We start from the raw sequence: 24104 nt of genomic DNA on the forward strand, positions 1-24104 counted from the left end.
TTTGTCTTTCAGTTTGTAATCTGTAAATATTCATCCTATCTACCTTTAATCTGAAAGCAACCTATAATTATCAAATTAGTAGCTATGACCTATCAATAAAGTTTGCAGTTTTTCTGTTATGTCAATCTTTGCTCTGTGCTGGGCCACTGATCTTGAGCTTCAGTTTATCCTGTTAAAAAGACTTGACAAATTATGAACCATAACGTCAAGCAAAAAGACCTCTTGTCCTTTACTACAAATTCCCATACTATTTCGAAGTCCCCAGTGATATTCTCACTGGAGCTGTATCTCACTTTGGATATGACCACTCCTTCCTTGCTGTATGAAACTTGCTTATTAATGTTAATTGAACCTAAAGGATGTAAAGGATGCCAACTTTGGTCTTTGAGGTCCCAAAAGACCACCTCGCCATAACAAATGATCATGAACTGTGAGAAGGTGAACTTAAGTTGTTTGGTTCTGGAAGAAAAGTTGCTTGTTAAATCTGTATTTTCCCATATGTATGTTTTTGTTTAAAGTAGACAATATAATTCAATAGTGCAGTTGGTTCTTGCAGTGTCATTGTTTATCATGAAACTGAATGATTCTATTTTTGTAAATCAAATAGTTGTATGGTAATGCAGGACTTAACTACTCCTGATAAAAGATGTATTTTAATGATATTTATGTTTAAATCATTTTTAGAACCTAATCTAATAGAAACTCATTGTAGCTGTGATGGATGATAATGTTTTTGTAGTTCTGTGTTGATCAGGTTTACTTTAATAATGTTAAAACTCATGAGAAATTAACTGAATATTTTGCACTCTTAAAATGTTATATGCATCTTTACACGGGTTAATTTATTAAATTGCACCCTAGAATTCTTTGTGCATAGTGGTAATATGGAATAAAGTGTAATTTTATGGTTTTGAAATAAATTGCTTTAATTATGCAGCGTCTTTGTCGGTTCCAGTGTAGTTCATAACAGACAAAAATAATCCAGTCTACAAAGTGATAAGCTATGTGTTGTTAGATACACATCTTTCTACATTAGTCCTGAAAGTTTGATTTTTGGAAAATAACAAGGTTGCTAACTCGGGAACTTTTTTTTTTGTCTGACAACTTCAGTCACAAGTAATGATGAACCACAGCCAGTGACTCCAGGAAAAATGAGTCTGCGCCAGGGTAGAGAAGCATTACATCCTCAAACTAAAGAAATAGTCCATTCATCGCTCAGTCCTGGAACTGGCAGCAATCACGGTAAGAATGGCTGACTATATTTATGCTGTTAAACAGTGTATTGGTGTGCAATTGACTATTCAGCTCTTTACCAAATTCTGCTATTTATACATGAAGGGTATCTCAGCAAATATTGTTATGATTCAATGTGCTTCAAAGGATTGTCATTATTGAGTTCATCATTTTGTTCTCCCGGGGAATTTGTCATTGGAGGGGTGTAATCTTTGTATCACAAAAAGACAATTTTTATGTTCTCTGTTTGACTGTTCTATTAATTGTCTCTTATTTTGGTGCAGAAATGGTTTTGAAATGATTCTCCTTTAAGTATAAAATCTTAGTGTAATATATATTATGCCTGAGGAAATTTGGCTAGTGTTTGTAGCATTCCAACGATGGCAACAGCTTAAAAGCATTTAATTGCATAGAAAGCAATTTGCGGTTAGGGGTCATAAAAGGTTCCAAATGAATGCAAGTTCTTTTCAAAGTCTTTGTGGGGTGTGTGCACTTTGCCACCTGGAATACAGGAGTCTTTTTGTTTTTTTTTAAAAAAAGAGTATTATGTGTTATAGCAGGAAAAGTAAGACTAATCGCACATACACAGAAATGCTAAAAGTTTGAAATTTGAGTTTTATTTTAAAGTTTTAACAACTTTACAGATATCATACTCTGTAGGAACAATGGAATAATGATGAAAGTTGAGAAAAAAATTGGTGCTGTCTGTAAATTTGCATTGATTTACTAAGGACAGGTTGTGGAGTACAAAAACTGAATTTGTTCTCTCTTAAAAACGAGAAGAGTGTTAGTAGTTTTTAGCATTCAGTATTCCTGTTCAGATAAGGTACATTATTTCTGCAGGGAAATGGCTTAATTGACTTGAATTGTTGAATTGAGCCTGAGAAGTATAAATTGTGACTCTGTCTGCCATGGTCTGATTTGTATGTTCTAAATTAGCTACTTCGTATTTTACAATTGTACACTCGTATTTTAATTAAGTTCCTTCTGCGAATTTCAGAGGCATTGAAACACTGGATGCCTCAGTCACAAAATCGAATGAAACTTCTGATCTTCATGCAAATCTTTTTTACTCTAGTATTTTTGTTTTAATCACCAGTTTTTCAGATTTTATATTGGGTATGACTATGTTTTTGTAATCTGGGGGTGCTACAGATGCAGTGGCATTTGTTGCAGTGATTTTAAGATGAGCAGTTCCACATAGAAGTGAGGTACTATGGATGTTAGAGGCCTGAAATAGAAAGTGCTGGAGCAACTTGACTGACAGCAAATGTGGAGAGAGAAACAGAGTTGACATTTTCAAATCTGCTATGACTGTTCTTACGAAGTGTACCTACTGAATACAAGATATAGTTTATCTGAGCTGAAAATGTGTTGCTGGAAAAGCTCAGCAGGTCAGGCAGCATCCAAGGAGCAGGAGAATCGATGTTTCAGGCATGAGCCCTTCTTCAGAAATGAGAAAAGTGTGCCCAGCAGGCTAAGATAAAAGGTAGGGAGGGGGCACTTGGGGGTGGGGCGTTGGAAATGTGATAGGTGGAAGGAGGTTAAGGTGAGGGTGATAGGCCGGAGTGGGGGTGGGGGCGGAGAGGTCAGGAAGTAGATTGCAGGTTAGGAAGGTGATGCTGAGTTTGAGGGTTGCGGGGAGGGGAAATGAGGAAACTGGAGAAATCTGCATTCATCCCTTGTGGTTGGAGGGTTCCTAGGCAGAAAATAAGGTGCTCTTCCTCCAGCCGTCGTATAGCTATGGTCTGGCGATGGAGGAGTCGAAGGACCTGCATGTCCTTGGTGGAGTGGGAGGGGGAGTTGAAGTGTTGAGCTACGGGGTGGTTGGGTTGGTTGGTCCGGGTGTCCCAGAGGTGTTCTCTGAAACGTTCCGCAAGTAGGCGGCCTGTCTCCCCAATATAGAGGAGGCCACATCGGGTGCAGCGGATGCAGGAAATGATGTGTGTGGAGGTGAAGGTGAATTTGTGGCGGATATAGAAGTATCCCTTGGGGCCTTGGAGGGAAGTATGGGGGAGGTGTGAGCGCAAGTTTTGCATTTCTTGCGGTTGCAGGGGAAGGTGCCAGGAGTGGAGGTTGGGTTGGTGGGGGATGTGGACCTGACGAGGAAGTCACGGAGGGAGTGGTCTTTTCAGAACGCTGATAGGGGAGGGGAGGGAAATATATCCCTGGTGGTGGGGTCCGTTTGGAGGTGGCGGAAATGACAACGGATGATACGATGTATCTGGAGGTTGGTGAGATGGTAGGTGAGGACCAGTGGGGTTCTGTCCTGGTGGCGATTGGAGGGGCGGGGTTCAAGGGCGGAGGAGCGGGAAGTGGAGGAGATGCGGTGGAGAGCATCGTCGACCATGTCTGGGGGGAAATTGCGGTCTTTGAAGAAGGCGGCCATCTGGAACTGGTCCTCCTGGGAGCAGATGCGGCGGAGACGAAGGAATTGGGAAGATGGGATGGCGTTTTTACAAGGGGTAGGGTCGGAGGAGGTGTAGTCTAGGTAGCTGTGGGAGTCAGTCGGTTTATAGTAAATGTCCGTGTTGATTCGGTCACCCGAGATAGAAATGGAGAGGTCTAGGAAGAGGAGGGAGGAATCTGAGACGGTCCAGGTAAATTTGAGGTCGGGGTGGAAGGTGTTGATGAAGTGGATAAAGTGGATGAACTGTTCAACCACCTCGTGGGAGCACGAGGCAGTGCCGATACAGTCATAGATGTTGTCGAGAGAAAGATGGGGGGATGGTGCCCGTGTTGCTGCGGAAGATGGGCTGTTCCACATATCCTACAAAGAGGCAGGCATAGCTGGGGCCTATGCGGGTGCCCATGGCTACTCCTTTGGTTTGGAGGAAGTGGGAGGATTGGAAAGAGAAGTTGTTCAGCGTGAGGACCAGTTCAGTCAGTCAAAGGAGGGCGTCAGTATATCTGAGTCCAGAAATACTTAAATTACATGCTATTAGTAATGCTTCGTACAAGATCCTTTATGGATAATCAAATGAAGATAAAATTCGAATTTGAAAACGTTGTGGCTAAGTTTGCAGGTATTTCTTATTCAGCCTGTTCAGATGTATTATGACACACCTCTGGAACAGTTGAGACTTTAATTTCTGTCTAGATGTAGGGACATTACCACTGCGCCATAAGAGCCCCATGAACTTGGATTGAAACAAAGTTACTTGCATATGTATGAGGTACAGTTTAGCTTAAGTAAATAGGTAATTTGATAAACAATGGGAAACCAATGAAGAACTAATTAAAAACACTCAACTGAGTTGCATCGAGCAGTAAACATTCCTCCGGAAACCAGTGAAGTTAAAGATTGGATCAGATTTTAAAAAAGGCCACAATGCTGTCAAAGAATAGTAAGCTTAACATACAGGGAATTTTTCGAGATCAATAAGCCATATCCAAGAAACTCTGGTTTGAAACAACTGTGCTCACCTTAAACAACGGTAATTAAAAGGAATCAGGGTCAAGTTGCCTGGACAGGACTGGACGAGGAGTTTAGTAGAAAAGACAGTTAAGGAACCGATATTTAAGAAAATAATTCATGACTCACAGCCAAGATCTATTCCAGTGAGGAAGAAGGCTGCTAGAAAGGAGATATATGAACCATGGTTAAGCAAGGAAGTTAAATACAGCATAAAAACCCAAAGAACTCTGGATGCTGTAAATCAGAAAGAAAAACAGAAATTGCGAGAAAAGCTCAACAGAGTTGGTAGCATCTGTGAAGAGAAATCAGAGTGAATGTTTCGGGTCAGTCGCCCTTCTTCAAAACTAAGGGGGCCATCCAGCCCATTGCTCCTGTGACAGCTGTTCAAATGCGCTTCGTTACCGTATGCCAATCTTCTACATTGCCCCTATAGCTTTACATGCTATTTCTGTCCAAATAATCGTCTAATGCCTTCTTGAATGTCTCAATTGAACCCGCCTCCACCTCATTTCTCGGCACTGCATTCCAGACCTTAACTTTTGCTGCATGCAAAAGTTGCTTCTTTTGCACTTTGCTTTAAATTTATGCCCCCATGTTCTTGATCCTTTAACAAGCCAGAACAGCTTCTCCCTGTCTACTTGATCCAGCTCACTCATGATTTTGAAACTCTATCAAATTTCCTCTAAGCCACCTCTCTGCAGGGTGAACATCTTCAGTCTCTCCTCATAACTGAAGTTTCTCATTCCTGGATTCGTTCATGTAAGTCATATCTGCACTCACTCTGATATATTCACAACTTTCCTGTACTGTGGCATGTACAACTATAACAGTCCTCCAGTTGAGGTCAAACAAGTGTTGAACATGAGTTCAACATCACTTCCTTGTTCTTGCACTTTGTGCCCCAAGGACACTGTATGCTTTATTAAGATAGTAAGACATAGGAACAGAAATTTGGCCATTCAGCCCATCGAGTCTGCTCCATTTGCCACTTCTCAGCGCAGTGGCCCATCTGATCGAAATCCCATTGTAATCTGAGATAATCTTCTTCGTTGTCCACCACATCTCCACTTAGGTGTCATTTGCAAACTTGTTAACTATACCTCTTATGCTCCCATCCAAATCATTTATATAAATGTCAGTCATACGGACAACGTGCCCAGCCCATCGTAGTCTTGTCAAGGATGGTCAATGCCTCAATGCTGGGGATGTTAACCTGGTTGCGCTGACTGATGTTGGTGCCTCTTTCTTCCCAACAGATGTGCAGGATCTCATGCCGACAACGTTGGTGGGACTGCTCTTGTGCCTTGAGGTGTTTGCTGTAGACAGTCCATGTCTCAGAGCCACATAGGAGGGTGGGGCGCACCACAGCTCTATATACCATGAGTTTGGTGTCAGATCTGATGTTGTTGTACTGGAGCAACCTTTTCTTCAGGCAGCCAAAGACCTGAGGGAATGTTGGATCTCTGCATCAATTACTGCTTTCGCTGACAGAACATTGCTGAGGTATTGGAAGTGGTCAACATTCTCTGAGGCCTCCACATGGACCTTGAAGATCAAAGTTTCACTTGACAAAGCTGGGCCAGGTTGATTGAAGACCATCATCTTGCAGATGTTCAAAGCAAAACCCACACTCTTACATACCTCCAAAAAGACCCCACCACCATGGATATATTTCCGTCCCCACCCCTTTCCGCCTTCCACAAAGACCGTTCCCTCAATGACTACCTGGTCAGGTCCACGCCCCCCTTCAACCCACCCTCCCATCCTGATACCTTCCCCTGCCACCGCAGGAATTGTACAGTGTGACGCTACATATACACAGATCTCTCTGCTCCTGCACCCCTCTTATAATTGTACCCTCTATTTTGTGTTGTCTTTCTATGTTCTTCCTGTAAAAGTGTACAATCTCTTATTTCTCTGCATTGAATCTCATCTGCCACCTATTCACCCACTTGGAATCTGTGCTGAATCTTCCCAATCAGCCCACTTTTTTCGTAGTGATTACTAATTCTATCCCAAATAATTGCATCTTGAAGCCTCCTCAACACCAGAGTTAAGATGACTGGTCTATAATCACTGAGATTATCCTTACAACCACTCATGAACAAAGACATAAAGTTTGCAGTCCTCCAGCCTTCTAGTTAGTCTCCTGACTTCAGGGAAGACTGAAAAATTATAGCCATCACCTCTTCAATTTATATCCTCATTTCCTTCAAAATTCATAGACGCATCTCATCCGGTTTAATTGTCTTGGCAACTTTAATCGGCAACAGTGTATCCATGATTTTCTTCCTTATTAATTTCCGACTTGTCCAGTGACCAAGTTTCTTCCTTTGGCACCATGGCCTGGATGACAACTTCCTCTTTTGTAAAAACAGATGCAAAGTATCAGTTTAATACCTCAGCCATGCCCTGTGCCTCCGTGTATAAATTTAATCCCCTTTGGGTGTCTCCACCTTCAAAGGTAAGGAGAGATGGGACAAGAGTCAAAGAAGTGATAGGTCCAAAATCAGTGCTTTCTTTATCTGGGTGGTGATAGCATCATATTGCTGCTGCAAAAAGCCAATGGCCTGCTAGATGGCAGCAAAGTTTGTAAGTTCATAGTTGTCTCAAATGACTGATCTCTGATAAAGAAGCTACCCGATGAAAGAACAGCGCTCTGAAAGCTAGTATCTGTACTTCTAAATAAACCTGGTTTACTATAACCTGGTGTTGTGTATTTTTTAACTATGATAAAGAAAGTATTGTTGTTAATCTTCTGTTTTTACACCTACTTTTCTCTTTGACTGCATGTATTTGTCAGGGAGGGGACAAGTCCTGAGATGGAAAGTGTCCAGAGCATGGAGGAGAAAGGTCTTCGGTGTTATCTTTCCTCTTCCTTCCCTGTCCTTTTCTGTTTATATTGCGATTGTCTCCTTTTTCCCTCCTTCCTTTTTGGTGTTGCTTTGTTTGCTGGCTTCTATACGCCCCCCCACCCCCACCAAGCCAAACACACGCATGCACGCACACACACAAACATACACACTTGCCATAACTTTTCTCATCTCACTGACCAGTCATATCTATCCTTCAGAGGTTAACCATTTATGATTTTTCAATTCCTGTAATGATCATGCCCTGACTTTGACACTGAATATTCTAGATGAATATGTGAACAACATTCTTCTGTTAAATTGTGACTAATTTGCAGATTCCTGAAGTAGGGCTTATGCCCAAAACGTAGATTCTCCTGCTCCTTGGATGCTGCCTGACCTGCTGCGCTTTTCCAGCAACACATTTTCAGCTCTGATCTCCAGCATCTGCAGTCCTCACTTTCTCCTAATCTGCAGATTGCCATTTTGTTTTCAATATTCAATGCTGTTGTCAATTCAGTAATAGGTATTGCGTAAACTCTGCTGCTATGGTAACAGCTTAAGATAAGTAATGGCTGAAGTGATGCTTACTAAATTTCAACCATCAATGTTGATTTAAAAATAATTAACTGCAAGCTATTTTATGTTTCATTTTTAAAAAGTTCAGTAAGTTAACAGGAAGTAACTCTGTAGCAATACTTTGTTTACTCGCATAGGTCACCTTGAAAGTTTCTGTGCTAAATTTGTAAAATACTTATCAAATACTGTGGGTCCCTACAGAACAGAATGTTTGGTTCACATAGGTCAACTGTTCTCACCCTGCAACCTTGATGGTAACCAACCTGACATGGGAAAGGAGGATGAGAGACAAAGAATGGAGCATCAAACTGTGAGAAGGGAGACTTGTGTTGTTGGGGAATCAGGCACAGTGAAGGAAATGCACGGTTCTTTCCTTTTCCCCTCAGATATTTTCATCTATGAAGCAAAGACCTTAAATTTTGGCTATGTACAGGAATAGATATAGTGTACAAGTTTTCTCAGCCTAACCATTTTCAGCTGCTTCCCCAATGGTGGTGATGTTCACTGATGATTATACAATGTTCAACACCATTCTTGACTCCTCAGATAATGAAGCAGTCCATGTTCAAATGCAACAAGATCTGGACGATATCGAGGCTTGGGCTGATAAGTGGCAAGTCACATTCTTGCCACACAAATGTCAGGCAATGACCATCACCAATAAGAGACAACCCTTGACACTCAGTGGTTTTACTGTTAATATCCTTGCAGTTACCATTGGCCAGAAACTCAACTGGACTCACCACATAAACACACTGGCCATTTGAACATGTCAGAGGCCAGGAGTACTGCCGCAAGTAACTCCTGACTCCCCAAAGGTTATTCATAATCTACAAGGCACAAGCCAGGAGTGTGATGAATACTCCTCAGTTGTTTGGGCATACATGGGGAGCAACACCACTTAAAAGTTCTCCTGTAAGCTGTTCACCATCCAGACTTGGAACTATATTGGCATTCCTCACTGTTGCTGGATCAAAATCCTGGAATTCCCCCCCGATCAGTATTGTGCATCAATCCACAATTCATGGACTGCAGCAGTTCAAGAAGGCAGCTCATCACCATCTTCTCCAGAGTAAGTCGGGATGGGCAAGTCTGCAAAATCTAAGTTCCACAAATGAAAAAAGACACCAAGCAGGACATCATGGCAATTCACTAACCATATTTTTCACAAGCCAACAGTATGCATTATCCACCCTGCCCAAGACAAGTAGACAATCATGAAGTGAATGAAACAAAATGTGAAATTGAGCTTTGGTGCTACAGTCTTCCATCAGACTATTGGAAATTAGTGTCTGGTTCCCTTTTAATCTATCCCATTTTAGCAGTTTGTTCTATTCATTCATTGAATGCGGGCATTCCTGGTTGTGCTAGCTTTTATCGTCCACCGTCATTAGAAGGTGATAGTGAGCTTCTTTATTGAACTGCTGAAGTTCTTGTGGTGAAAGTGCAGCTTTAGTGCTGTTAGTAAAGGAGTTTCAGGTGACAGCAAAGAAACATAATTTTTGGATGGCATGTGGCTTGGAGGGTATGAGCAGGTCCTGGTCCATCTGTTGACTTGTCTTTCCAGTTGGTAGTATTCGATAGTTTTACAAAATGCTTTGAAGGAGACTGGATCAGTTGCTGCAGTGCAACCTGTGGATGGTAGTTACTATTTGTGATTGGTGAAGTGAGTAATGAGATAAAGTAGGTGAGATGCCAATCAAATGGGCTGCTGTGTTCTTGATGCTGTCAAGCTTCTACAATGTTTTTGACACTGCAGCCATCCAGGCAAGTGTCAAATATTCCATGACACTCTTGACTTGTGCCTTGGATATAGTGAACGGGCTATGGTGGAGACAGGAGGTGAGTTATTGACCATAGAACTCCTAGTTTCTGACCTGATGTTGTAGCCACAATATTTATATGGTTGATTCAGTTCAGGTTATGATCAATAGTAACCTCCACAATGTTAATCATGCGGGATTCAGCTATCATAATGCCTTTGAATATCAAGGTGTGTTGGTTCGATTCTCGCTGTTGGAGAAGGTCATTGCCTGGCATTTAGTTAGTGTGAATGTTACTTAAAACTTACTTGAATGTTATCTTGGTCTTGCAGCACATGGTATGGACTGCTTTGGTATCTGAGGAATGATGAATGGTCTTGAACATTGCGTAGTCTTCAGCAATCATACAGAACATAGAACATTACAGCACAGTACAGGCCCTTCAGCCTTGATGTTGAACTGACCTGTGGAATCAATCTGAAGCATAGCTGTTATACATATCAATCCTCCATTTCTAACTTTATCATAGAAAGAAGGTGATTGATGAAGCAGGTCAAGATGGTTGGGCCTTGGACCCTACCCTGAGAAAGTCCTACTGTGATATCCTGAGACTGAGATGATTAACATTTAATAACCACAATCATCTTCCCTTGTTATAGATGTGACTCCAACTAGCAGAGTATTTTCCCCTGATTCCTATTGACTGCAGTTTTGCTCAACTTCCTAATGCTCCAGATGATCAAATACTGCCTTGATGACCAGGGCAGTCACACTCGACTGAGGTCCAGTGTTCGCTTCTTTCGTTGATATTTGGACCAAGACTGCGTTGAGGTCCAGGAGCTGAGTGACCCAGGCATATCAAAAACTGCGCATCAGTCAGCAGTTATCACTAAGCAAATGCTGCTTGATAGCTGTTTGGTCGATAGTAAGGTGGTAATTGACTGTGTTGGATCTGTCCTGCCTTTTGTGTACAGGATATGACTGGACAATTTTCCATATTTTTTGGCCATTACCATTGTTATAGTTTCATTGTAAAAGCTTGGCTGAAGTACTGTTTATCTTGCAGTCCAAGTCTTTGATCATATTGCCAGAATCTTGTCAGGGTCCATAACATTTGCGGAATTCAATTGTCTTCAGCTCTTGTGGATACTCGAGTGCATCAAATTGGTTGAAGATTTTATTTGTGATCCTGAAAACCTCAGGAGGAGGAAGAGATGAATTATCCATTTGACACTTCTTGCTCAAGATGGAGGCAAATGCTTTCACCTTGTCCTATGCAGTAATGCTTCTCTCCCACAGCATTGAAAATGGGGGGGCTACTTGTTATTTGTATTTATTATTAGATTCCCTACAGTGTGGAAACAGGCCAACAAGGCCCTTTAGCCCAAAAAGTCCAATCCGACCCTCCAAAGAGTAACCCATCCAGACCCATTTCCTATCTTATAACTCTCAATCGCCCCAATTGAACCTTCACGCCTCATCTTTACATAGGCCGCCCTCTTCCCTTTAATAAGGGATTCCAATTCCTTATTAAACTACGGCGAATGCACCTAACACCATTGGCAATTTAGCATGGCCAATTCACCAGACCTGCACATCTTTGGACTGTGGGAGGAAACCGGAGCACCCGGAGATACAGGCGTGGGGAGAATGTGCAAATTTCACACAGATAGTCGCCCAAGGCTAGGATCTAACCTGGGTCCCTGGTGCTCTGAGGCAGCAGTGCTAAACGCTGAGCAACTGTGCTGCCCCACAGTTGTGGAGCCTCCTTCCCCTATTCATTTATTTGTTCATTTCCATTCATTCCTGGACTTGGCAGAATTGCAGAGCTTGAATCTGATGGGCATAAGATTGTGAAGTTCCATCTATCGCATGCAAGTGGTCAGTGTTTGCACTCCTTCAGCTTGACACCTTATTTTGTGGTATTCCTGGAGTTGCTTCTGCCATGCCTTCCTGCACTTCTCACTGAACTAAAATTGATGCCAAAGCTTGATGGTCATGGTCAAATGGGAGATATGAGATTGTACATGAAGAATTAATGCAATTCTGGGCTAATGGCCCGCAATGCTCCATTTGAATTAACAGATCTATTTGAAATCAATTCCACTTAGCATAGTGATAGTGCTAGTTCTCAATTTGAAGATGGGACTTGGTTACTTGGGTAAGTTCCCTCTGACTATTTCATTGTGCTGCCATCTCCTGTGGTGGTGGTGTCTGGGATACAGGCATACTCACAGTGGCCTACTTTACAGTGTTGGGTTGTTGCTTGTCTTGTCTGTGGAACAGTTGTATCAGTTTTGGCACAAGCTCCCATATGTATACCTATTTGACTTTGCAAAGTTTCCTTTGTTGCACCACTGCATCACTGTTGGAAATATGTACTTTACTCTATTGATGGAGAGGGATAAGTGTGCACTGCAGGGCAAGAGTTATAGCTGGGGGGCAGGGAAATTATGATGCGGTGAGGCACGACTTAGGATGCGTGCCTTGGAAAAGTAGGCTTCAAGGCAAGGGCGCAATTGATATGTAGAGCTTGTTCAAGGAGCAACTATTGAGTGTCCTTGATAAGTATGTACCTGTCAGGCAGGGAGGAAAGGGTCGTGTGAGGGAGCCGTGGTTAAATAAGGAATTGGAATCCCTTATTAAAGGGAAGAGGGCGGCGTATGTAAAGATGAGGCGTGAAGGTTCAATTGGGGCGATTGAGAGTTATAAGGTAGCAAAGAAGGGTCTGAAGAGAGAATTAAGAGCAGCAAGGAGGGGACATGAAAAGTCCTTAGTTGGTAGGATTAGGGAAAACCCAAAGGCTTTCTATAGGTATGTCAGGAATAAAAGAATAACTAGGGTAGGAATAGGTCCAGTCAAGGATAGTAGTGGGAAGTTGCGTGTGGAGGCTGAAGAGATTGGGGAGATCCTTTTCATCAGTATTCACTCAGGAACAGGACATTGTTGCTGATGTGAATACTGAGTCACAATTAATTAGAATGGACGGCTTTGAGGTATGTAGGGAAGAGGTGTTGTTGGAAATTCTGGAAAGGATGAAAATAGATAAGTCCCCTGGGCCTGATGGCATTTATCCTAGGATTCTCTGGGAAGCAAGGGAGGAGATTGCAGAGCCATTGGCCTTGATTTTTATGTCCTTGTCTACAGGAATAGTGCCAGAGGACTGGAGGATAGCAAATGTGGTTCCCTTGTTCAAGAAGGGGAGTAGGGATAACCCTAGTAACTATAGGCCGGTGAGCCTCACTTCTGTTGTGGGCAACGTCTTAGAGAGAATTGTAAAGGATAGGATTTATGGACATCTGGATAGGAATAATGTGATCAAGGATAGTCAGCATGGTTTTGTGAAGGGCAGATCGTGCCTCACAAACCTTATTGAATTCTTTGAGAAGGTGACTAAGGAGGTGGACGAGGGTAAAGCGGTAGATGTGGTGTATATGGATTTTAGTAAGGCGTTTGATCAGGTTCCCCATGGTAGGCTACTGCAAAAAATATGGAGGTATGGCATTGAGGGTGAGTTGGAGGTTTGGATTAGGAATTGGCTGGCTGGAAGAAGACAGAGGGTAGTAATTGATGGTAAAGGTTCATCTTGGAGTGCAGTTACTAGCGGTGTTCCGCAAGGATCTGTTTTGGGACCATTGCTGTTTGTCATTTTTATAAATGACCTGGAGGAGGGGCTAGAAGGTTGGGTGAGCAAGTTTGCGGATGATACGAAAGTCAGTGAAGTTGTTGACAGTGAGGAAGGATGTGTCAGGTTACAGCGGGATATAGATAAGCTGTAGAGCTGGGCAGAAAGGTGGCAAATGGAGTTCAATGTGGGTAAGTGTGAGGTGATTCACTTTGATATGAGTAACAAAATGATGGCATACTGGGCTAATGGTCGGATACTTGGTAGTGAGGATGAGCAGAGGGATCTTGGTGTCCATGTACACAGATCTTTGAAAGTTGCCACCCAGGTAAATAGTGCGGTGAAGAAGGCATATGGCGTACTGGCTTTTATTGGGAGAGGAATTGAGTTCTGGTGTCCTGAGGTCATGTTGCAGTTGTATAAGACTCTGGTGTGGCCACATCTGGAGTATTGTGTGCAGTTTTGGTCGCCATGCTATAGGAAGAATGCGGAGGCACTGGAACGGGTGCAGAGGTGGTTTACCAGGATGTTGAAAAAGTGTTGCTTGGAAAAGCGCAGCAGGTCAGGCAGCATCCAAGGAACAGGAGAATCGACGTTTTGGGCATCAGCCCTTCCTGAAGAAGGGCTGATGCCCGAAACGTCGATTCTCCTGTTCCTTGGATGCTGCCTGACCTGCTGCGCTTTTCCAGCAACACATTTTCAGCTCTGATCTCCAGTATCTGCAGTCCTCACTTTCTCCTCGAAGGTTTACCAGGATGTTGCCTGGTATGGTAGGAAGATCGTATGAGGAAAGGCTGAGGCACTTGGGGCTGTTTTCATTGGAGAAAAGAAGGTTTAGGGGTGACTTGATAGAGGTGTACAAGATGATTAGGGGTTTAGATAGGGTTGACCATGAGAACCTTTTTCCACGTATGGAGTCAACTATTACGAGGGGGCACAGCTTTAAATTAAGGGGTGGTAGGTATAGGACAGATGTTAGGGGTAGATTCTTTACTCAGCGAGTCGTGAGTTCATGGAATGCCCTGCCAGTAGCAGTGGTGGACTCTCCCTCTTTATGGGCATTTAAACGGGCATTGGATCGGCATATGGAGGATAGTGGGCTAGTGTAGGTTAGGTGGGGCTTGGATCGGTGCAACATCGAGGGCCAAAGGGCCTGTACTGCGCTGTATTTTTCTATGTTTACACAACCTGGAGGTACTCAAGCAAGCAGCTTGCCACCACCATCTTGATTAGGAGTGGGCAGTAAAAATGCTGACCTAGCCAGTAATGCTCACATCCCATGAACAAACAAATAAATAAAACGCTGTTTTCTTGTGTGTATTTGACTCGTTAGTTTTCTCTTTGGATTCTTTGAGCAATGTTTGTAGTTGTCCTCAGGTCCCTGAGGAAACATCATATGCTCACTTTTGGTTTTTCACAGGCAGATATTAACCATCTGAAATTTTCCAACCTTTTCTATTCTTTCCAAGATAGAATGCCTGTTTAAGGGAGTCCATTTGAATACAAGAAAGTATGTTGGAGCCTTTTCTTTGCAGAATTATGAGTTTATTGTATATTTGCTTACCTGTAGGAGTTCTAACTTGGCCTGATATAGCCATGTTATATTTAGGTGAATGTGTACAGTTTAATTGAAAGTCTCACACAAGTGGCCATCTTGCAGAATGTTCTGTCATGGGTTTAAAAGCCACGTTGTTTGCTTCATCACATTATTGCTTATCATAATTCCAAAGACTGGTACTGCTTTGCACACCAGTGCATCATTGTATGCCTTGATGTTATCTCACTTAAATAAGAGTCCATGGCAACACAAATCCAACAGTGTTTTAAATATAAATGAGACAGAACTGTGTGTCAGCTGATAATGAAGGAAACCAGTGTGTTTACTTTGGTTACATTTCATGTGGTGCCTTGATTTTAAATAACTGTTGCACGTAATTAATTCCGTTCAGAACAGATTGGTTGATTGCTTAATAGTTCAGTTGTTTGTCATGTTCTGCTCTTGAGTTTCAGGAATGAGTTCGCGTTCAGCTCCAGCTTTCTGCTTCTCATCTCTTTTTGGGCCATTTGTATATAGGTACTGCAAGAAGAAATTGAAAATACTTCAGGTACAATGTAGGTCTCTTGTAATAAGTCGAAAAGTGTGGCGCTGGACAAGTACAGCAGGTCAGGCAGTATTGAGGAGCAGAAGAATTGACGTTTTGGGCATGAGCCCTTCATCAGGAATGTGGGGTGGGGTGGGGAAGGGGGCTGAGAGATAAATAAGTGGGTGTGGGTGGGACTAGGAGATGGTAGCTGGGAAAGCGATAGGTGAGGTGTCATGGAGGGGGGTGGGGGGGGGGGGTGGAGCAGACTGGTGGAAAGGAAATTGGACAGGTAGGACAGTTCAAGACGGTAGTACCGAGTTGGAGTTGATGCAGTGTGGTTGGAGGGGCCCAGGGTGTCAGGTGGCCTGGATTTGGCGGTGGAGGTGGTCCAGGACTTCCATGTCCTTGGTGCAGTGGGAGGGCAAGTTGAAATGGATTCAAGAATGGAACTCCTCTAGTCCTTATCTTCCACCCCAACCAATTTCTGAATAAAGCACATTATCCTCTGCCATTTCTGCCACCTACAATCAGACCCTATCATCGGAGATATATTTATCTCCCCACCCGTATCTGCGTTCCATGGAGAGTATTACCTCCGCGACTCCCACATTAGGTCCACACATCCCACTAACCCATCCTCACTCCTGACACCTTCCCTTGCCACAGCAAGTAGTGTAAAACCTGCATCCTCAACTCATCTCTCATCTCCTTCCAAGGCCCCAAAGGATCCTTCCACATCCGGCAGAGATTTTCCACATATCCAAGCACCCCATCCACTGTGTCCATTGCTCTTGGTGTGGTCTCCTCTATATTGGGGAGACAGGACGCCAACTCACAGAATGTTTCAGGGAACATCTCTGGAACGCACACACCAAACAACCCCACCGCCCTGTGACCGACCACTTCAACTTACCCTCCCATTCCACCAAGGACATGCAAGTCCTGAACCGCCCCCACTGCCAAATCCAAGCCACCTGATGCCTGAAAAAGAACTCGTCATCTTCCACCTTGGGATCCTCCAATCACATGGCATCAACATCTAGCTCACCAGTTTTCTTATCCTCCTTTCAGATCCAACCTTCCAACTCGGCACCATCCTCTTTAACTGTCCTACCTGTCCATCCTCCTTCCCACCTATCTGCTCCACTTTTCCCTCTGACCTATCACCATCACCCCCCACCTGCATCTACCGAGTGCCTTCCCAGCTACCTTCCCTCAGCCCCAACCCCACCCTCCTAATTATCTCTCAGCCGCCTCCTTCTGATCCACATTCCTGATGAAGGACTTATGCCCGAAACTTATGAACGTAGGCTAGCCAGTAATATTAGAAATGATAGTAAAAGTTTCTTTCAATACATAAGAAGCAAACGACAGGCAAAAGTAGACTTTGGGCCACTTCAAACTGATGCTGGAAGCCTAGTAATGGGAGATAAGGAAATAGCTGGAGAACTTAATAAGTATTTTGCGTCAGTCTTCACAGTGGAAGACATGAGTAATATCCCAACAATTAAAGGGAGTCAGGGGCTGAGTTGAGTATGGTTGCCATTACAAAAGAGAAAGTGCTAGAAAAGCTAAAAGGTCTTAAAATTGATAAATCTCCTGGCCCCGATGGGCTACATCCTAGAGTTCTGAGGGAGGTGGCTGAGGAAATAGTGGCGGTGTTGGTTGAGAGCTTTCAAAAGTCACTGGAGTCAGGGAAAGTCCTGGATGATTGGAAGATCACTGTTGTCACCCCCTTGTTCAAGAAAGGATCAAGACAAAAGATGGCCTAAACTATTAGCCTAAACTCGGTTGTTGGTAAAATTCTAGAATCCATCATTAAGGATGAGGTTTCTAAATTCTTGGAAGAGCAGGGTCAGATTAGAACAAGCCAACATGGATTTAGTAAGGGGAGATCGTGCCTGACAAACCTGTTGGAATTCTTTGAAGAGGTGACAAGTAGGTTAGACCAGGGAAACCCAGTGGATGTGGTCTATCTAGACTTCCAAAAGGCGTTTGATAAAGTGCCACACGGGAGGCTGCTGAGCAAGGTGAGGGCCCATGGTGTTCGAGGTGAGCTACTGGTATGGATTGAGGATTGGCTGTCTGACAGAAGGCAGAGAGTTGGGATAAAAGGTTCTTTTTTGGAATGGCAGCCTGTGACAAGCGGTGTCCCACAGGGTTCAGTGTTGGGACCACAGCTGTTCACGTTATATATTAATGATCTGGATGAAGGGACTGGGGACATTCTAGCGAAGTTTGCCGATGATACGAAGTTAGGTGGGCAGGCAGGTTGTACTGAGGAAGTGGGGAGGCTACAGAAGGATTTAGACAGTTTGGGAGAGTGGTCCAGGAAATGGCTGATGGAATTCAATGTGATCAAATGTGAGGCCTCGCACTTTGGAAAAAAGAATACAAGCATAGACTACTTTCTAAACGGTGAGAAAATTCATAAAGCCAAAGTACAAAGGGATCTGGGAGTGCTAGTCGAGGATTCTCTAAAGGTAAACATGCAGGTTGAGTCTGTGATAAATGTTGTCATTTATCTCAAGAGGGTTGGAATATAAAAGCACCATTGTGCTACTGAGACTTTATAAAGCTCTGGTTAGGCCCCATTTGGAGTACTGTGTCCAGTTTTGGTCCCCACACCTCAGGAAGGACATACTGGCACTGGAGAGTGTCTAGCAGAGATTCACACGGATGATCCCTGGAATGGTAGGTCAAACATACGAGGAACGGCTGAGGATCCTGGGATTGTATTCATTGGAGTTTAGAAGATTAAGGGGAGATCTATTAGAAACTTACAAGATAATACATGGCTTGGAAAGGGTGGACACTAGGAAATTTTTTCCGTTAGGTGAGGAGATTCGGACCTGTGGACACAGCCTTAGAATTAGAGGGGGTAAATTCAGAACAGAAATGCGGAGACATTTCTTCAGCCAGAGAGTGGTGGGCCTGTGGAATTCATTGCCGCAGAGTGCAGTGGAGGCCGGGACGCGACATGTCTTCAAGGCAGAGATTGATAAATTCTTGATGTCACAAGGAATTAAGGGCTACGGTGAGGATGCGGGTAAGTGGGGTTGAAATGCCCATCAGCCATGATTGAATGGCAGAGTGGACTCGATGGGCCGAATGGCCTTACTTCCACTCCTATGTCTTATGGTCTTATGGAAACGTCGATTCTCCTGCTTCTCAGCACCACACTTTTGGACTCTGATCTCCAGCATCTGTATTCCTCACTTTCTCCTCGTCGAGAGTAATAAGCCTGTCATCACAATTCTTTTTTTGTTAGATTTCTATTTTAGTCTCCTATAACATTACTCAAAAACACAAGCATGTCTTGTAATTTTTTTCTTACCCAACTAATCTGTTTAATTTTCTGAAGAACTGATGCTTTCTGATTGTTTGCTATTACGTTTAAATGTGTCCACTTTCCTCTGCCCCTTGCACACATTTCTTTAATTTTCATTTTTTGGTCAAAATACATGGACCGAGTTTGAGATGTAAGTTATTGTGTTTGAAGTATTTTAGGCTGTTGGGTTGTGTGAGAAGCTGTTTAAGTAAAAATATTCTTTGCATCCTATTTTTAATCCTTTATCTTTGTTCTTTTCCTGTTTATTCTTCCAATCCCTTCCAAAGTTCTCATCTGTTGTGTTGAGCATACTACAGGCCTCACAAACACTTTTGTGTCTTCCAACTCTTTGTTGCTTCTTACTTTAGAACTCCTTCCCTCCCTCCCTCCCTCCCTCTTATCTCAACACAGCAACAGGAAAAAAAATTTGAATATGATTTACAGTTGTTGATGCTACAAATAATCAGTTTAAATAGGCTAGGCGTTTAGCTTTATAGTACATTATCCCTGGGCAATAATGCCTTTTTTTCAATTTGTTCGTGGGATATGAACATCACTGGATAAACCAGCATATTGTGCCTCTACATAAATGTTAAGTGTCAGCCACATGCTGTGGGTCTGGTCATGTCTGTAAGCCAGAGCAAGTAAGGCTGCCAAGTTTCTTTCCCGACAGAGCATTAGTGAACCAGATAAATTTTTACAGAAGTCGTTGTTGCATGGTTGCCATTAGACTATTTTTTTGATTTTGTTATTAAATTCAAATGTAACCATCTGCCGTGGGATTCAAACCCATGTCCCAGAAAAGTCGCCTTGAGCTCTGGATTGCTAGTCCAGTGATACTACTGCTATGTCACCACCTCTCTAAATGTTGAACTAACTTAACCTGTTGTGGCATTTCCAGGCACCTCTGAAATAGCTGAAGGGGCACCTTAGTCACAAAGGAAAACTAGAATCAGGGCTATGATGTGGTGGAAATCTTCTGGAGGAAATTGAGGAATTTGTTTAAGTCCTCACTGTGGTAGAACGGTGGAAACTAAGCCCGGCTATTCTTGGACTTAAATACAAACTTCAGTAAAACATCACTGCTTTTAAAAAGGACACAGAAGTGCCCAAATTAACTGTCTTTTAGGGCCAGGTTGACAGGAACGTGAACAAATTTTCTATCCTTAGTAAGTTGACTTGAGCTCTCGGTAAGTGATTTTGAACTGTTGGCACATAACTCTACTGGTTAAAATTGTTAACTCATTTGTAAACTTAACCCCTACACACACAAACTGTCATAGACTGAATTAAAAACATTGTGTTATGGGTGGAGAAAAGGACTGAAAAGGTAGTTTACAAGTCCCTGTTCACAGGATTTGCTGAGATGGTCTGTTGACTTGTCAGAACATGCTGTTTCCTTGATTCCTGTTCTTGTGATACTGCCACTTTGTTTCAGCAGATACAGGATGGCTGGTTCACACACACAAAGTCTCTTACTTACCAGCTGAGAGTCTCAGCTTGCAACAGTTGCTGAGAGAAAAATAAACTGGCTTTCTTCATGTTAAAGTTTTGTTTTAAACTGCGAGCAGAAACAACTCCTTTGCTGCCAGAGGTCCATGCCTTCTGCCCAAATATTTGCCCCCACCCCACCAAATGAAAGCATATTCACTGATCATCGCATCTCTGATAATGAATGAACTGCACTCAGCAAAGGACTTTGCTTTATCTCTTTATACCACACCTCAGTGAAAAACAATTCTGAAGAATAGTAATACTGAATTCAAAATGTTAGCCCTGGTTCTGTTTCCAAGATGCTGCTAAACATCCTGAAGGGGCCGAAGATCTTTATCTGTGTTGACCTCTATGATTATAAAGAATTTTTCTAGCATTCTCTGTGTTTGCTTTACACCCCCACACTCTTCTGGCACTAATCACATTGGTTTTGGCAAGCATTGGTAACTGGTCACTAATCCACAGACTAATCATCTAATTGTTGCTGGCCAAAGCTCCATTTGTTCAGTGCCCTCTTGCTCCAGCTCATCTGTAACTAGAATTCCACTACTGCTTGACCAAGCAGATATATAACTAGCGTTTAAAATGAGTATCAAGTCACTTGCCTTTAAGAAGTGTAGCAAACATTCAACAATCCATGTTTTATAATAGTTCTTTTCCTATTTCACTCCACAATCCAAAATACTGTAAAGTAAAAACCTACAGTTTTACGGTTGTAAAAATAATTAGCTTCCACTGCTCTTCAAAGTAAAGACTAACAGCAGCTGATATTAAAAATAGAACATAGAACAATACAGCGCAGAACAGGCCCTTTGACCCTCGATATGACGCCGACCTGTGAACTAATTTAAGCCCATCTCTTTGCACCCCCCACCCCCCCAGACACTATCTCATCATCATCCATGTGCTTAGCCAAGGATTGTTTAAATCTCCCTAATGTGGCTGAGTTAACTGCATTGGCAGGTAGGGCATTCCACGCCCTTACCACTCTCTGAGTAAAGAACCTGCGCCTGACATCTGTCTTAAATCCATCACCCCTCAATTTGCAGCTATGCCCCCTCATACAAGCTGACATCATCCTAGGAAAAAGACTTTCACTGTCTACCCAAACTAATCCCCTGATCATCTTGTATATCTCTATCAAATCCCCTCTTAGCCTTCATTTTCCAATGAGAACAGAACCAAGTCTCTCAGCCTTACCTCATAAGACCTTCCCTCCAGACCAGGCAACGTCCTGGTAAATCTCCTCCGCACCTTTTCCAATGCTTCCACAGCCTTCCTGTAATAGGGTGACCAGAATGTACATAATATTCCAAGGGTAGCCACACCAGCATTTTGTACAGTTACAGCATGACATTACGGCTCCGGAACTCGATCCCTCTACCAATGAAACTGAACACACTGTATGCCTTCTGAACAGCACTATCAAGCTGGGTGGCAACTTTCAGGGATCTATGTACATGGACTCCAAGATCCCTCTGTACATCCATGCTACCAAGAATCTTTCCATTGACCCAGTATTCTACCTTCCTGTTATTCTTCCCAAAGTGCATCACCTCACATTTATCTACATTGAATTCCATTTGCCACCTCTCAGCCCAATTCTGCAGTTTACCCATGTCCCCCTGCAACCTGTAACATTCTTCCACATTGTCCACTACTCCACCGACTTTAGTGTCATCTGCAAACTTACTAACCCATCCACCTATGCGTGCGTCTAAGTCATTTATAAAAATGACAAACAGCAGTGGTCCCAAAACAGATCCTTGTGGCATATCACTAGTAACCAGACTCCAGGCTGGATATTTTCCATCAACCACCAATCGTTGCTTTCTTACAGAAAGCTAGTTTCTAATCCAAACCTTCAATTCCATGTTTCTGCATTTTCTCCATCAGCCTACCTTATAAAAGGCTTTACTGAAGTCCATATACACCACGTTAACTGCCCTACCCTCATCCACATGCTTGGTCAACATCTCAAAAAACTCCATGAGGTTTGTGAGACATGACCTGTTCTTGACGAAACCATGTTGACTATCTGCAATCAAATTGTTGCTTGCTAGATGATGATAAATCCTATCTCTTAAAATCTTTTCCAAAACCTTTCCTACAACAGACATAAGGCTCACTGGTCTATAATTAGCTGGGTCATCTCTACTACCCTTTTTGAACAAGGGCACAACATTTGCAATTCTCCAGACCTGTGGTACTAAACCTGTAGACGATGACGACTCAAAGATCAAAGCCAATGGTTCCAACACCACCTCCCTAGCTTCCCAGAGAATTCTCGGATAAATATCATCCAGCTTGTCTACTTCCACTCCTTCTAGAATTGAGAACACCGCTTCCTTACTAACCTGGATCATTTCTAGTGTGATATATCGTACCTCATTCTTCTCCTATACACTACTGTCCTTTCCCTGAGTGAAAACAGGTGAGAAATATTCATTTAGCATCTCTCTGATCTCTACAGTGTCCACACGCAACATTGAATTATTAATTTCATGTGCACTAACAGAACCTGTTGATCTGCAAACCCCTTTGTAAATAAATGGAATTGTCAGGAGAGCTACCTGAAAGGGGCACCAGCCTTTTTCATGAATTATTTTTATGATCTTATCAATCGTCATTGAGGTGATGAGAGGAGAGAACATAGAGCATTATAGCGCAGAACGGGCCCTTCAGCCCTCAATGTCATGCCGACCTGTGGAACCAATCTGAAACCCAACTTCACTATTCCATTTTCATCCATATGTTTATCCAGTGACCACTTAAATGCCCTTTAAGTCAGTGAGTCAGCTACTGTTCCACATCCTAACTACTCTGAGTAAAGAAACTGCCTCTGACATCTGTCCTGTATCTATCACCCCTCAATTTGAAGCTATTTTTGAAGGGAAAAGGCTCTCACTGTCCACCCTATCTAACCCTCTGATTATCTTAGATTAGAGTGGTGCTGGAAAAGCACTGCAGTTCAGGCAGCATCCGAGGAACAGGAAAATCGACGTTTCGGGCAAAAGCCCTTCATCAGGAATTTTCCTGCTCCTCGGATGCTGCCTGAACTGCTATGTTTTTCCAGCAGCACTCTAATCTAGAATCTGGTTTCCAGCATCTGCAGTCCTTGTTTTTACCTACCCTCTGATGATCTTGTAAGTCTTGATTAAGTCACCTCTCAACCTTCTTCTCTCCAATGAAAACAGCCTCAAGTCCCTCAGCCTTTGCTCATAAGACCTTCCCTCCATACCAGGCAACATCCTAGTAAATCTCCTCTGAAGCCTTTCCTAAGTTTCCACATCCTTCCTATAATGTGGTGACCAGAACCATATGTAATACTCCAAATGCGGCTGCACCAGAGTTGTGTACTGCTGCAGCATGACCTCGTGGCTCTTAAACTCAATCCCTCTGCCAATGAAAGCTAACGTACCCTATGCCTTCTTAACAACCCTATCAACCTGGGTGGCAGTGTTGAGGGATCTATATGCATGGACACCAAGATCTCTCTGCTCATCTACATTGCCAAGAATTTTATCATTAGCCCAGTACACTTTATTCCTGATGTTTCTTTCAAAGTGAATCACCTCACACTTTTCTGCATTAAACTCTCAACCCAGATCTGCAGTTTATCTATGTCCCTCTGCAACCTGTAACGTCCTTCAGCACTGTCCACAACTCCACCGACCTTAGTGTCATCAGAAAATTTGCTAACCCATCCTTCTATGCCCTCATCT

General features: G+C 43.0%; 1 protein-coding gene across 7 annotated transcripts in view; it reads left to right on the forward strand.

Moving 5' to 3' along the window:
• Positions 1-24104, forward strand: part of osbpl8 (oxysterol binding protein-like 8) — a 372304-nt gene that overhangs the window by 141326 nt on the left and 206874 nt on the right. For 6 of the 7 annotated variants that reach the window (XM_072552065.1, XM_072552064.1, XM_072552067.1 and 3 more), the window contains one exon: positions 1111-1242. In XM_072552065.1, the coding sequence (XP_072408166.1) occupies positions 1111-1242 (132 nt within the window). Of the gene's footprint in view, positions 1-1110; positions 1243-24104 lie in introns of those variants that run through there. The other variant, XM_072552071.1, reaches the window with a different exon arrangement.

Source organism: Chiloscyllium punctatum, chromosome 32 (assembly GCF_047496795.1).
Source record: "Chiloscyllium punctatum isolate Juve2018m chromosome 32, sChiPun1.3, whole genome shotgun sequence".
In the NCBI taxonomy this organism is placed as follows: domain Eukaryota; kingdom Metazoa; phylum Chordata; class Chondrichthyes; order Orectolobiformes; family Hemiscylliidae; genus Chiloscyllium; species Chiloscyllium punctatum.